At 48.8% G+C, this 16029-nt stretch overlaps 4 protein-coding genes across 4 annotated transcripts; 2 read left to right on the forward strand and 2 right to left on the reverse strand.

Annotated features, from left to right (window-relative positions):
* Positions 1-559: 559 nt before the first annotated feature.
* BHQ10_007128 (uncharacterized protein) lies at positions 560-5381 on the reverse strand (the record flags this gene model as incomplete). Its single annotated transcript, XM_040879790.1, has 2 exons — positions 560-2130; positions 2180-5381. 2 exons carry the CDS (start codon positions 5379-5381, stop codon positions 560-562), a joined length of 4773 nt encoding a protein of 1590 aa, XP_040735632.1.
* Positions 5382-7193: 1812 nt separating this feature from the next.
* BHQ10_007129 (uncharacterized protein) lies at positions 7194-11120 on the forward strand (the record flags this gene model as incomplete). The annotated part of the gene is made up of 4 exons (XM_040879791.1): positions 7194-7318; positions 7374-8090; positions 8147-9595; positions 9650-11120. The coding sequence occupies 4 exons, from the start codon at positions 7194-7196 to the stop codon at positions 11118-11120; spliced, it is 3762 nt and encodes a 1253-aa protein (XP_040735633.1).
* A 530-nt stretch (positions 11121-11650) lies between these two features.
* Positions 11651-12238, reverse strand: BHQ10_007130 (uncharacterized protein; the record flags this gene model as incomplete). Its single annotated transcript, XM_040879793.1, has 2 exons — positions 11651-12166; positions 12230-12238. 2 exons carry the CDS (start codon positions 12236-12238, stop codon positions 11651-11653), a joined length of 525 nt encoding a protein of 174 aa, XP_040735634.1.
* Positions 12239-13094: 856 nt separating this feature from the next.
* BHQ10_007131 (uncharacterized protein) lies at positions 13095-15627 on the forward strand (the record flags this gene model as incomplete). The annotated part of the gene is made up of 4 exons (XM_040879794.1): positions 13095-13431; positions 13481-13654; positions 13700-15504; positions 15556-15627. The coding sequence occupies 4 exons, from the start codon at positions 13095-13097 to the stop codon at positions 15625-15627; spliced, it is 2388 nt and encodes a 795-aa protein (XP_040735635.1).
* Between the last annotated feature and the right edge of the window lie 402 nt (positions 15628-16029).

Here is a 16029-nt window from a genome sequence, read left to right on the forward strand (position 1 = left end):
AAGGCAGCGAGTTGAAGGATAATAATGATGATGATGGCAAACGGCAGCCAGGCTACTGCTTAATCTATCGTGGAGTCTGGAGAGATCGATAATCTTGTTGCCTTATTGCCCAGCCAATAGCCGCCCGGCAATCCGGGGCTGACACATGCGCGCAATCAGCGTCGCGGTGGGTCACGGGGAGAAAGAGTGGATGGACTACGCGCCAATACGGTAAGGCGCGAAATACTAGCGCAGACTAAAATTGCATGCAAATTCTGTGTGGCGCAGATAGGGTTGCCTATCAGTATAGCGTGGCTGAGCATCCTTTAGGCAATGTCATTTTATACGCATGGATTAGGCAATAAAAAAGCGAGCCGGGAATCCGATCTAGCAGGTTACACTACATGAGTCACTAGTGGACGATCTACAGTCGCCACAATGTGATAGAAGCCTAGGAGCCAGGCTGGAAGCATGCCACTTTGTTAGATATAAGTCATAATATTCGCTATATTCTGCATACAGAAAAGGTGGGAAAAAAAAGAAAGAATACCAATAATGGCTAACTGAATCCTGAAATGCTCTATGATGTGCTTACACGGCGGTTGACGCCCGTGACCTCTCTAGCTCGTTTTTCGCCAAAATTGTGAAGTCGTTCCCCAATTAGATACACTTCGTCACGAATGTTGGCTCGCCAGACATCAATCTGTCTGCGGAGTCGATAGAGTGCATACATGACCAAGCATGCCGCGAGAGTGGTGGGGTATGAGTAGCGGTAGACTGTGGATTGTGTGACCGTAGTGGGTTCTGGGAACATTGTCGCCTTGGCAATCACACCGAAGCCTAATGGGAGCGACACAGCCAAGAACGTAAAGATCAAGGCCGGTATAACAAGTGCTCGGGTAGCGAGGGCTGTATTAGGCCGTAGCCAGCCGTCATTGACAATCGTTTGGAGCGCAACTGCAGCTCGTGAATTGGACCTCCATTGCAGGAACATGTAGGCCATTTGGACATAGAGAACACCAAGGGCCCAGTCTTGCACGAAGTGGATAACATGTGCCTGTTGGCCGTTTGTGTAGGTTTGTACCGGGACCAGGACATAGAGCTCCGTAAGTAAGGCGCAAAGAGATGGAATGAGAATCACAAACGCCGCTGATAGGTAGACTAGCCGCATAGCATGAAGTAAGAATTCTGTCACCTCGCGGATCACTTGCCCAGGGTTGGAGAGCATTGGCTGAAGTCCGGATTGTAGCTTCTGATATCCAGCTCGCAAATAGGCAACCGTGTATCCCACGCCCAATAACAAGGACATGCCGACTGAAAACGCATAAATATCGTTCATTCGTGCGACGTGTGGGAAAAAGTATGAGAGTACCCGGCGGCCTACGACCAATGGAAAGATGGTCACGCCAACTCCTGTGACGGCTGCAAAGACCCAGATCAAGAAGATGAAAATAAAGATTCGGAGTCGGAAATTAGGCGGAATATAGACTTGAGTGAACATCTCACTCTTCTTGCCATGTAGTCCCTCGTCACTGTCTATGTTGCCATCCGCACGTTCATTATCCTCGGACACATCAAGGAAAACTTTGGTACCCTTGGGAATTCGCACTTGATCGGAAGCCGGAGCACGAACGAATCTGCCATCACGGAGGAAGAGTGGGCCTTTGCTTCTTTTCTCCTCGGCTTCTTCGTCGTCATCACCAGTGATGGGATTTTCTACATCACCTAGGTTTCCGAATAGGATATCCCGCCATGAACGGTGAATGGGATGCCCCTCCTCGTCCTTGTTTCTCTCTCCAAGTAGAAATTGCGACAATCGCAAGTGCCGAGCACACTTGTGGAACCACCAATCGTACATACTATGCAGGCCATCTGAGGGTTTAATTGCTCGCAAGATGACAGGCATGACGAAGTTGTAGAATAGTAGGTCGACAGGAACCTCAAGAATTGGCGTATTTGATGACCAATGGATTGGAAGGACGTCGACAAAGGCGTAGGATAAGCCCCAAACCACGGCACCCAGGCAAATGACAACTAAACCACCGTAGACTAAAGCAGAAAATGCAATCTTTCGTAGTTGTGTGATGATGTCACGCTCAAGAACATCGCGCACTGGGTGGAAGTTTGGATCATCGGGATCACGTATGAAGTCTATGAATTGTCAGCATCAAGTCAAAAACGTCAAGGGGGATTTACTTACAAAGTACGCCGGTTCTCATGATCTTACGGCACATTGACACAAAAAGAGCAAAGTGGAACATGTAGCAAGTGCCTATGAACCAATGCACGAACAACGAGGTGAGTGGTGATGCGAATGTGAATGCAACCCTTGAAGCAAAAGTAGCTCTCTCAAACAATGGCATCAAAGCCAGATCCAAGAGCAGTCCAGAGTAAAGAGGAAAGACAAGCATTTCGATGCCAATGATAAGAATCACTTTCATAACACCGCCCGCCTGGTTCAGTATTTCAGCAACGACACCTTCGGGCCTTTGCTCCCGGTTCGCTCCACTGAAAAAGCCGGTCACCTTCAAGTAGAAAATTCCAAGAAGAGAAGCAAAGACATATCCGATCACAATGGCAATGATTCGGTCTTTTGTATCCCACCGTGCAAGATCGTAGTCAGGGCGGATGAGAAGTGCAGTCTCGTTGTCCAATTCGGATTTTCCAAGCGATGAGAAAACCGAATGTGCAAGACTGATTGATTCATTTTTGGCGCCTTGTAGAGTAGTAGTCATGTTGACGCTCGATACTGCGACAAGCAAGCCATTTCTGTAATCGGCCGAAAGAAGCTTCATGGGTATGTCATGCAAAACGAACTTCATTCCATCGAAGATGAAGTGGAATATAGTTGAAATGCGGGTCTCATGAATGCGTAATGCTTGGTGAGCAAGCACTGAGAACATAGGCAGGTCAGAATCCTGGAAGTCAAAAAATCCTCCTAGCACTCTCTTGAGCCTTTGGCTGCTACCGTCGATGAGGCTCAACGATGTTTGCGTGATGGAGGAGTTCTGTGAAATGCGATCTATGAATGGTACGAATCCCGCCACCGGACGTAGAAGGTTCCTCGTGATGAAGCTAACCAGATACAGGACGTATCCAACGCTGCCAATAAGAGAATCGACAATCACATCCGCTACAATAGAGAGCATTGCCAAAGGAACTTTGACCAAGAGTCGCACAGGACTTGTGAAGAAGACCAGAGCGATTTTCCCCCAAAGGTACGGTAGCCAAATGCCGACGGCTATGGTGAAGGATATCAAAAGAGCGCAGAATACACCATTCTGTAGAAGGCCGAATATTGGTCCTTGTATACCTATCAACTCCAAGATACCCTCAAAATCATCACCTTCTTCAACAGCATCGACGTCGTTGGGATCACGATTTTCGGGATCAGGAGCTGCCGGTTCTCGCCATGGGTTCGGAGCGGGCGCATCAGCCGCCGCATTTTGCCTGTTTGGTAATGGGACAAAGGGTTCCTCGAGCGCAGCGTCTACCACAATATGCTCAACATCCTCGACATGGGTGTCTGGCTCTTGAGGGGTTTCGAGATCTCCCCAAAACCAATCGAAAACACGGTTTGTAAACGTGCGGGGAGCAGCGACGGTAGTTTCCTGAAGTTGACGGTCACCACTTTCGGGAGCAGTAGGACCAGCAATCTCAGAAATAGGTTCGAAGGCTGGTTCCTGAACTGAAGGTGCCGGTGCAACCTCCGTAGCTGTGGTTCTTTCATAAGTTATCTCTCCCTCTCCGTCTGACCAATCGATCGTTTCACGGGGTAGCTCAAAATTGTCTGTTTGAGAAGGTCCGTTGTTCAAGGTTGCTGGAGGTGCCATAGATTCCAAAACTTCAAATGAAGACTCCGAACTAGCATTGTTGGGTAGTTCAGGAATCGGTCTGTTGCTGACAGATGATGAGCCTTCGTGAGATGCTTCCTGGTGACGGTCCAGGAAGTCATAATTGCCTGAAGATGTGCGACGAGTGGCATTGCCTCGCTTGAGAGTCGTCATAGCATTAACAACCCAACTGAGTTCGTCTTCTCGACCTTCCTCTTGAATAATGCGTAGTATTTCATCGGGATTTCCATCACCACGAAGCCACAAATCCTTGAACGTGTCTATGCCGGGCCAAGTGTGACCGCCTGGTTCGCTCACGGTTTCTTCAATGGTTCGTCGAATATTTGAGGCATCATCTAGAGCATTCCTCGATCGCAATGTCGGGCGGGAGCTTGTTCGCATTTGAAAGGCGGGGCGAGAATCAATAGGTATCGATCGTGGCGAAGAGGGTGCACTGCTAGCTCGAGACTCGTCATCGTTGTTGGCATAATCGTGTTCATCCCGCCCATGGTCGGCTTGAGCAAAATCTACATCGTCGAGGAAAGGCATGTCATGCTCCTCCTCAGCAGCCGGAGGTACAGCCTCAGCTTCGTTTCGATTCTCGGCCATCAATCGTACTACAGCATCCCGCTCGTCCTCGGCAATATTGACTGCCGGCTGTTGCTGAACAACCCATTCGCGAATCAAGAACACTAAAATGAACGATACTACCACTAGCAATGTGATCAACTGTCCTTCCAGGGTATCTATCACAATATTGTTCACCGTCGGCGATGGCGTCAAAGAGTTGAGAAGGGTAACATTTGATAGCCAAGAGGGCTGACGCACGCGGCCAGAAGGAATAGACGAAACTTGGCTAGCGTTGCCTCCAGTGGAAGTTGACAAAGTTGGAAGGAGAATTTTCAGAAGAATTCTTTTGGCAACGGCGAAGCCCAGGGGCTCTTCGTTGGAAATGTTCAAAATCGAAGATACTGCCTGGGTGGCGGAAGATGCTGCGGTATCACTGGACAGCGTCTGGTCAATAACACTTGACGTCTGCATGTCGGACTGATTTGCTGCAGGTAACGATGCTTGCACAAAGTTAGGATTAGGCCATCGCCCATCCGCTAGCCAGAACAGAGCCCGCCATATCGCACGCATAGACCACGGCAACCACCCAAGCCAAACGAAAGCGACCAAGACAAGTCGCAGCCACGTAACTAGAGAGCGGAGTCCATGTATCGCGAGCTCTCTGACGAATATTGGGGCCGGGAGCTTCGATGGCATTCCAGGGTCGTAGAGCTTGGTAAATCGGAATGGCGTTTTGCACAGTTCACAATATTTCTTCTGCGAATGCGAGAGCCATTCCATCAAGCAGCTTTGATGGACAAACTTTATACTTCCACTACACTTGCAGGGATAAAATAGCTGTTCCTCCTCTGACCCTTCACCGCGACATATTCGGCACGTATCTGGTTCGTCGACGCCTTTGCCTTTGCTGTCTGCGTTCGTCGCATACGCTGGGTCGTTCATGAGGTCAGGGAGCGGAGCTAACCCCCGCAAGGACCGAAAGTCCTGCTCGGCGCCCATCGCGGAGAAATAAGACTCTTTTCGAATTATCGGCAGAAGGAAAAATTAACTAGGCACATGTCTTTTGATCGTGGTCGTGCAGAGCACAGCTGATTATGAGTAAAGTGGTGGATTCATGCGGGTCAGCAAATGGTGAAGATGAGCTATAAATTTAGTAATCAACCCCACTGATTCAAGATTAAAGAGGAAGATAGCGGTCAGGTTGAATCTGAAAATAGAAGAGCAAGAGACAAACAGTCCTTTGTTGGGAAGCGTTGTATGACTGACTGCCAACTGTAAGCCGCGGAAAGTGACAGCCTATCTACGTAGCACAGCAGCACATTTTGAGAAGTGCGCTAACCGAGTTTGCCCTAGTGCATGTCTTAGCACCGCGCCACATCTTCAGAGGAGTCAAGGTGTGGCGCATATCGAACCTTGTCACACTACTGTGGCTAGTGCCCCCACTTTACAATACACACAGTCGACACGTAGAGTCTCAATCTGCGAATACGATATTATATAATTATATATATATATATATATATATATCATAACTATGTAGTATGTAGACTGATTTACGTAGTGAACCAATGGTCTTCGTTCTTTGACTACCATATGTATTGGTTGTATGTGGTGTAAATCAGCTTGATCGAATATTTGAGAGTTGATCCTGCTCAAGCTGCCATGGTAGTCGGCGCACTGATGACTATGACTCGCGAGAGCTACCCATGGAGTCTGGATACTGTCCGATAAAAGCCTGACTAGGTATGCAACGTGGTGAATGTCGGCGAACGGTCTGTTAATGGCTACACGTAGTTCAGAAATTGGACCAGACTTGTCCCGGGTCGTTATTATACTATGTAGTCGCTGGAGCTACCGGCGGTTTTATTTTTTATAAAAARTAGAAATCCAGTTCTTGAATTGCTCCGCCATGATCTTAGCGCTCTCTAGCTTGAGATGCCACGATCAAAGAAACGACCAGCTATGGTGGTGCTGGCTGTCTGGGGCTTTTTTAGAGTTGAGTTGACGTCGACGTGCCGGAATTAGTGGAGATTAGCCTCAGCGCTCGGCGCTAAGACCGACTGGGCAGCTGTGTAACGTGTAATTTATGTGATACGTCTCTTTGTTTGATCCTACGACTGTGTGTATTTGTGTATCAGTCACGGTGAGTGGCAGCTAATTCTGGAGATAAAACTCCATCAAGAGACAACAGCTAGAAATAGAATTCTATCCATTGATTTCTCGAAGAGAAATGTTCGAGTATCTTACAGATTCTATTGCCTGGTTGTGAGCTTTGTTTGTCATGTGAAGAATAACAGTACCATACGGCCTCAATACCAGCCCCGTAGTCCCCACTCCTCTGGTTTGGCCGCGGTTTCATAGGCCAAGCCGCCAGTCTGGGCTCAAGCTATGATCTCAGCCAACATCTGGCTTGCAGGCTGCAGCAGTCCTTCTTGTTTTGCACACCACCCGCGTAATTCTTATCGTGAACTTGCACTTTTTGTCACACCACCTTCCAAGTATTGTTGACAACCTCAAAGGAAGAATCGACCTCAGCTCACCACTTACCACTTACCATCTATAGTAAGTGTATTTTTGTTGTGATTCCTCGAAGGCAATTCTCATTCTCGACGTGTGCTCAGGCCACGCGGTAACATCCTCGGCACGCACAACAAAGCTAGTACTCGAATTACTTTTCGGCATGAGCAACTAAGCCAGAGGCTCTGAAAAAGGTTGTGGAAAGCTTGCAGGGTCGGCCTGGTCGCAGTGATTCTCTAACATCGACTATCGGACCGTTGATAAGCACTCGCCGCGATACCGACCGGGCTCAAAATGGGCGCTACACAGAATGGGACGAATTTGAATGGGAAGACTCATGGATCAACTCAGGCTGCCGCTGGGAAGAAAGAGAAGTCACGACAAGGCTACTTCCGATGGTCTCTGGCACTCGCTGTGAGGTTTGTACATAATTCCGGACGAAAATTACTTCAACAGACATACTGATTCATCTAGGCTTTTTATCTGGTATACGGTTCTGACTCCTTTTCTCCAATGTCCGTCTGATCTCTCGGGCTTGGATGAATCCTCTCCTCGTGTTTGCAAGCCCTATTTAATCACGCGCTCCTATATCGACCCCCATGTCGACCGCTATTACCAAGCTTACGCTGCGCCTTACGTCGACCAAGCACGACCTTATGCTATTACGTTCAATGAGCGCGTCTATACTCCTGCTTCAAAACTCGCCAAATTTGGGTATCAGACGTATGGTGCTCCTACTATCGCCCACGTTACCGAATATGGTCAGGAGAAATGGGAGTCCGTAGCAGTGCCTCAAATCAAGACCATCCAGAGCAGAGCGCAAACTGTGTATCAGGACAAATTAGATCCTTACGTACAACAAGTCACCGCAGTTGTGACACCATACACAGATACAATCTCCAGCCATGCAACGAATATACATGAAGGGTACATTCTTCCTTTCTATACCCGTTCGAAGCCATTCGTCATCCAGGCGTATTCCTCTAGCCAGGACCTTGTTTCCGGGACAGTTGTTCCCATGGCTCATGAAGGATGGACCACGCTAGCTGTCTTTGTCAAGAGCAATCTCATACCTACCATCACCGGATTGTACAGCCAAAATGTCGAGCCACAACTCGTCAAAATTGGGGAGAGATTAGCTTCCTACCGTGAAGGCAAGAAATTGAGAACTGTGGTGGATGAGTTTGAAGGGTAAGTTAAAGTAATTATCTGACTTCTCTGAAAGGTGCTAATTTGGACAGCATAAGCTCTACTGCGGTTTTGACCACAACAACTGCTGCACCTACACCGACCTCAATCAGTACCTCGCAGACTACAGAAGTCACACAATCCACAACTAAGACTGTGGAGGCCCAAGCATCTCTGACCCCGGAGCAGCAGAAGGAAAAGACGAGAGAACAAGTCGCTTCTGATCTACTGCTTTGGCAACAAAAGTTCGCAGTGGCTGCTGATAATGGTGTCGATGATCTTGGAGAGCGAGTCAAGCAGATTGTTACCAGTCAACTCGAAAGCGGATCTAAGAAGCATGCTGAATCTTTGATTGAGGCATTAGAAACAGTTCAAGAACACGAGATTTCGAAGATCAAGCGACATATCACCTCCCTCGTTGAAGGACTTTCGCCATATGATGCACCTGAAGAAGAGCAAAAAGCGAATGATGATCTGTTACAGTATATACGCTCGTCAGGAGGTGCCATCAGAGACCGTGCTCACGCGCTCCGCGAATGGTACAATGTATTTGAACAGGAGCTTAACCGCCGGGTGACAGCCGCTGCCCACTCTACTCTGGAAGTTTTGGACGGAATTCGCGACTTGGGACTGCAAGAGATTGGCATGCGATGGGCTTGGATGGATTTTGTTACCTACAAGGACTGGGAGAAATATCACGCGCTGAGGAAGCAATTCGACGAGTGGAGAGAAGAAGTTTTCCTGGCTGGTGTGCAGCATGAAAAGGTCGAGGAAGCCAGGGCTACGGCCAATGATCTTCTCGGGCGCGGAATGGCTGTTGCCGAAGACGCAGCCAAGGAACTTGCGCGTTTGAAAGACGTTGGCAAGTGGAAGATCCAGGCCAGGGAAGTGAGCGAGGATTTCGAAACTAGAACTGAGGCGCCTCCGCCATTGCCCAAACCCGAAGAGGAGACTGTAGAGGAAGCCGAATCTGAGGAGCCACTCCAAGAGACGGGCGAGCCTGAAGAAACCTCTACCGTTGTCGAAAGCGTGACCGAGACGACTACTGTGAAAATCGAACTAGCAGACGCGACTCCAGAAGCTTCAGGCAATACCGAAGCCAACGAGATGACTTACGCAGATGACCTTGAACACCTTGATTCCAAGCAAGCAAAGGACGAGGCAGTGATCATTGAGAGTACAGTCTGGGGAGGAGTTGCGGCTCAAGTTGTAACAAATCAAGTGCCCATATTTGATGATGACGAGGATGAAACCAGCTTTGCCGATCATATTAAGAGTCTAGCCAGCGAGGCCGGTGAACGATACGCAGAAGCTACTAGAGCTGTTGGGGATGCCCTTTTTACCCAGCCTAGCGCTCCCAGTTACGGAGAGCAAGCGGCCTCTATGGCTARCGAACAGTATTCTCGCGCTTTAGAAGCTGCTTCAAGCGTCCTGTACGGAACAACACCATCGCCCGGCGAGCAGATCGCTACTGCTGCGTCGGAAAAGTATGAGCAGGCTGTTTCAGCGTAAGTTGTCCATTACTATTTGATCACTCATCTTTGAGCTAACATGAAATGCAGTGCCTCTTCCGTCTTTTACAACTTCGCCGGCACTCATACCAAATCATCCGCACTCGAGTCTGTATCATCTGTTGCCGTATCGCGCTTGCAAGAGGGCCTCAGTGCGGCCTCGGCTCAGTTTGCTAGTTTAAAGGCGACAATTGCGCCAACCCCTACCGCTACACGCGACCCTATTTTTCTTGACGCCCAGCGCCGCTACTATGAGGCTATTGGCCTGGCCCATGATCGTTATTCGGCATTCGTTTCTTCTGCATCCAATGTGATTTTCGAAGAGCCGACCCCCACTCCAACTCCACCACCTTTGAACCCTGAAGCTCTTCTGGAAAGTGCTATCAGTGAGTACCAGTACATTTCCGACCTTGCCTCTTCCAGCCTGGCTGCTGTGATTTCGTCCGCCAGCTCAGCAGCAAACAATGGCGGAGGATCTGCTCGTGGCTTGATTGATGATGCACTGTCCAGATACAGCGACGCCATGTCGGCAGCATCGGAATCGTTGTCTGTAGCTTCCGAGTCTGCCAGCTCAGCAATTTATGGAACACCCACTGGAACCTTTGAGTCGATTACCAGCCAAGCCTCTGAACGCTGGGAGAGTATCATTTCACAAGCTAGCGAGCAGATCTACGGCACACCGGCACCTTATATTCAGCAGCTGTATGACGCTCAAGTATCGCGATACGAAGCTCTCGAAAGCTTCGTTTCTGAGCTTGTTGTAGGCAAAGAGCCTTCATTCACTGAAAGTGTCATGAGCAGATTCCGATCAGCATATGAGACACCCTATCCCGCTGAAGCACTTGCCTCAGCATCTAGCTACGCGAATGACGCTTACTCTTCCGCCTCCTCATTTGTCGCTKCCCACGCCACACCACCACCTGCATTAGACGACATCGTCAACGCAGCAACGGACCAATTGAACTCTGCCGTAGACGCCGCGAGCGGCTACATCTACGGTACTAGCAAGGGGCCTTACGAACAAGCAACATCAGCAGCCGCTGATGCATACTCTTCCGCATCTTCGCAAGTCAGCGAAGCCATCTATGGAACCCATCCGGGGTACATTGAAGTCGCTCGGTCTCAAGTGGACGCCGCCTTTTCCTCGGCTCAGACTGCGATCAGCACAGCCATCTACGGCACTCCGACTGGACGTGCTGAAGGTGCGATGAGTGCCGCCAGCGATGCATATGACTCCGTCACCTCTGCAGTCAAGGACAACGTCGCCGCTGCCGAGTCTATGATGAGTGATGCTTATTTGAACATTCACTCGCAAGCCTCCGCTGTCCTTCAACCAGAGCAGCAGGGAGCCTTTGAAAGTGCCACTAGCAAGTTGGCACTAGCTGTTGAAAGTGCACAAGCTCGGCTTGCCTACCTCGCTTCGAACGTAGGCGATGGTGCGGCCAAGGTTCAGTCTGAAGTCGTCAAATCGGCTGAAAGCGTTATCAGCAGCGCAACTAACAAGATCAAGGACGAGCTGTAACTTTTCAATCACTCAACTTGAAGTACAAAAATGGCTATTGATCTTGGCCATACGCTTTGAAGTGAAAACGCGATATGGTGGATTAGTGATGTTGTCATGTCATTTACTTTGTTCCCTTGGCTATAAACCACGATATCCTCTTACGCGGTTATTTGATTTGTCTTTTGAATACGCATTTGTTCTACTGATTGTATGTTTGAATACGTTCATCTTGATGTCTGTGATTGTTTTGATTTACTTTTTCTCTAATGAAAGGACCCTTGTTTTATTATGACTGCAATGCTTTTGTTATTTGTTCCATGTCTATTGCTGCTGGTTCAGGTCAGTATAATGTACAGAATGATTGGAAGATTATGCACATGACGATGATTAAGCTAATATAGCGTGTTTTATATGCTGTTGAAGCCTTCCCAGACATTAAAGACAATCATCGTCCGACTCGAGATATACATGTAAGCTTCATGATAGACAGACCCTACCAAATAATGCAACCTCTAATGCCCAAATATCAAAATATTGATGCAAACAAATTACCGGTATTGCACACGACCACCACGCTTCTCCATTTTCTGCTGCCTCTTACTCGCACCGACACCACTACCACTCACATCCTCACTCCCGGCACCMCCCAAGCCAGCCAGTCCCTTCTTCATCCCAAAGAACGTCGTCCAGGCCAAATAACCCGAATACACCGGCACAGCAAGGTACAACCACCAAGCCCTATCCCCAAAAACGCACGCAGCACCAATACATCCCCATGTCCAATAGTTCACATCCCACATGAACTCCGTCAAACCTTTTGCCCCTAGGTCCTCGCCCGCGGATTTTAGTGATCCATCCTGGGGGCTGTAGCGGGGACGGCCGAGTCGTTCCAGGTAGAACTCGATCGCGAGCGCGGGGAGACTTAGAAGGAAATAGCGGGTGAGAGCGCTGGGTCGGTTGAAGAGGAAGTTTAGCGTTAGGAATAAGGCGTGTAGGGCGAGGGTGATGAGGTGTGTGCGGTTTAGGGTTGCTGCGTTACGGGCGGCGAGAGATTTTGCTGCTTTCTGTTTTGAACAAGTTGGTCAATGAAAGCGTCCGATTGGAGCAATTGCAGGTGAATTTTCTACCTGTGCCATTCTCGAAGGTATTTGAAGGTATTTAGTGGGGTGATGGAAAGTATCAAGAACGTGCCACGACCAATTCCGTCGATGTATAATGGACACGACTGCAGGCCAGGGTATTTTCGATCAGTCCAATGTGTATTGGATGCAGGTAATTGCTGTTGCAGATTGCGGCGTGTAGAACGCAGAATTATGCAGAGTGCTGCTGGAGCATCACCGGAAACAGCTGCGAACTTGGTGGTTGCCCTATACAACAGCCAAGGCCACAAGGCAACAAGGCACCCACCGCCATAGCCAACCAGGTAACTAACCCGGAAGGAGCTGCTCTCCATCTCTCTCACATCTCACATCCACTCTTCAAGATCATATTCAGTACTACTAAAACCCCCCACCACATCTATCCTTCTCCTCAATAATACTTATATTTCACTAATATTATTGGACCGTTCTTTTTTATTCTGAAAAACCTCTGATAATGCGATTCTTGCCTCTTTGAGCTTTCTTTTCTGGCGGGCTTGTGTTGCGGCGCGGTCTCCACTTTCAGTTTGCATGGTAAACTCCGCCTATTGTTTTGGTGTACACACAACAGTTCTCTGATGTTGACGGGCAGCCTGTCCTAAGAAGCTCAGCTATTATTGATCAACTGTCTATCATCCATGCTCTTGGCCTTATAATAGCGACGGTCGACACTGACGCCAAAACTCACACCGCGCCATACCTCACCACTAAGAATCTGCGCATCGTGACGCCGTTCAATGCGTCTAAGACCTAGACACCTTTCGCTTCGCCTTTCCGATTTCGTTGACATCCCTCGTTCATTTTGGCGCTTACTATAGTATCTACCACCGGGTGTACCGTAACAACCGCCATCATGGCGCCTTCGTCATCCTACATATCCTCCCAGCTCAGGCAACTGATCTACTACCACCTCGATAACAACCTCGTCAAAAATGCGCTCTTCCTCGCCGGCCGTCTACACGCCTACGAACCCAGATCCTCTGAGGCAGCCTATCTCCTCGCGCTATGCCACTTATTGAGTGGCCAATCCAAGGCCGCCTGGGAGTACAGCAAGGTTGCAGGTTCTCGCGGAACACACCTTGGGTGTTCCTATGTACACGCGCAGGCATGTCTTGACTTGGGGAAATATAGAGAGGGTATCAGCGCGTTGGATCGGAGTCGATATCTCTGGGCTACGAAGAGTAATTGGAGTGAGTGCACAAGGGTCGGATGATCGAATTTGATACTGACATGACGTAGATAAACATAGCGAGACTCGCCGTTCACATACTCCGGATGCAGCAGCTGTGTTGTGCTTACAGGGCAAGTTGTGGCAAGCCCAGAAAGATCTCAAGCAGGCTGTAGAATGCTACGCCGAGGCCTTGAAGCTTAACCCTTTTATGTGGGATGCCTTTCTTGGTCTCTGTGAAACTGGTGAGTTTCCCCTTTCCAAACGCAAAACATTGCTGACATGATCAGGTGTCAATATCCAAGTGCCAAATATATACCGTTTAAGCCCAGAATTAGTGGCCATGTTACAAGCTGCGCCTCAGCCAGATCTAAGCGCACTTTCGGACATAACAATGTCAGCCAATGGACCTCTGCAGACGCAGTCGAACTCAAATTCCAACAGCGATCCTTTCGCCAACACACCAAAGGGCGACCCTGTCTCGTCCACAGGAAGCTCGGCATTGTGGGAAAAATTAAATGGAAGCAGTGTCAATGTTGCTTCGGCAGGCACAACGATTATCCATGAGATACCCGAATACGAGAAGGAGTCTGAAGATACTCGCAACGCCCATGGCGACACCTGGGACCCTCCACTTGCTCCAAATCGACGAAATAGGACCATACAACAGGTCGAATATGGCGATCCGCCTCCGAAGATGCGAGCTACCGCTTTGAAATCTAGGATTCGGTCGAGAGCCGAGTCGGAAGATCAAAATGTTATTCCAATGGATGAAGAATTGACTTCTGTTGCGCCAGCAGGCGATAGAAAACGAAACGTTTCTGGTCAAGTTGCCCATCCACCCCAGGCTGCTGAGCCGGGTGCACCACAGCGGCGGAGTACGCGGCTGCTGAATCATATACGACCAACCTCCAGCCGATTAGCCACCGCCACTTTGGGAAGGGAGGGACGAGAAGTGAGGAAAGTCAGGGCTACGGGGACGAGAGGGCGGGCGCCTCCTGCGACGAACGTTGGACGCGTCGTGAGTGGAAATAGAAAGGTTCTTGGTAGCGGCTCGGATCCCGACGGCAAGGAGTCGCGAACATCTGTCACGTCGTCAAACAGCGGTAGCTCGCATCATTCCAAGAGCGCAATCGCGGACCGCTCAAAAGAAATGGAAGCTTTGTCGTGGTTAATGGATCTGTTCTCTAAACTAGCCTCAGCCCACTACAATTTGACCCGTTACAAGTGCCAGGAGGCTGTTCAAGCCTTCAACTTGTTATCTCAGGCTCAGCGCGAAACGCCGTGGGTTCTATCACAGCTAGGCCGGGCTTACTATGAGCAGGCACTCTATGCCGATGCGGAGAAATACTTCGTTCGAGTGAAAGCCCTGGCACCGGCGCGGTTGGAAGATATGGAAATATACTCGACTGTTCTATGGCATCTCAAGAATGATGTCGAGTTGGCATATCTGGCCCATGAGCTCGTGGAGGTAGACCGTCTATCTCCTGAAGCTTGGTGTGCGGTTGGCAATTCGTTCTCTCACCAGCGGGATCATGATCAAGCATTAAAGTGTTTCAAACGCGCCACACAACTTGACCCACGTTTCKCTTACGCATATGCTCTTCAAGGCCATGAGCACGTTGCAAATGAAGAATTTGACAAGGCACTTGACGCGTTCCGAAAGGGCATTAGTGTCGACAGTAGACATTACAACTCTTGGTATGGTCTTGGCCAGGTTTACGAAAAAATGGGTAAGCTCGAATTTGCAGAGCAGCATTACCGCAACGCAGTCCAAATAAATCCGAACAATGCAGTGCTCATCTGTTGTATGGGTCTTGTGGTTGAAAAGTTGAACAACCCACAGTCTGCTTTGTTCCATTACAGTCGTGCGACAAGCATAGCTCCGAAGTCGGTATTGGCGCGGTTCCGCAAGGCTCGCGTTCTTTTGAAACTGAACGAATACAAACTGTCGTTGGCGGAGCTCAAAGTGTTGAAAGATATGGCACCGGATGAAGCAAATGTTCATTATCTCCTGGGAAAGGTCTACAAGCAGTTGCATGACAAGGCCAATGCAATCAAACATTTCACCACTGCCCTGAATCTCGATCCTAAGGTGAGTATTTCCACCTGTTTAAAGAGGCCAATACTAATATATGATTTACAGGCAGCGCAGTATATCAAAGATGCAATGGAAACATTGGACGACGATGAGGATGATGACGCGGACATGGCATAAAAAATCATATTGACCTTATTTGCACATACTTGCCTCTTGGTGCATAATCATACTGCGGCGTACGAGACGGACACATCATTCTACTTATATGCATAACACGAGAAACGAGTGGCGTTACGGACGATGAGAGGCTTCTTACGCGCATTTGCTTCAATAAGCATATTTTTTGGCGGTTTACTTTGCATTTTTACTCGGAGTTGGTGGTTTGCTTTGATCGTACTGTTTTGGAGGCGAACCTGACTTTTGTATATTACTTTTTTTTATTAGTTCCACAAGCATATGCGGTTGATGTCAATGCTCTACTATAATACAACTACATTCGGCAAAACCCAGCTTCAGTGAGAATTGTAAAATCATTTAAAGCATCAATTGTAGGAAGATATGCGTTACAAGGGTACATGT

The sequence above is a fragment of the Talaromyces amestolkiae genome, assembly GCF_001896365.1.
Source record: "Talaromyces amestolkiae strain CIB chromosome Unknown scaffold14.1, whole genome shotgun sequence".
Lineage (NCBI taxonomy): Eukaryota > Fungi > Ascomycota > Eurotiomycetes > Eurotiales > Trichocomaceae > Talaromyces > Talaromyces amestolkiae.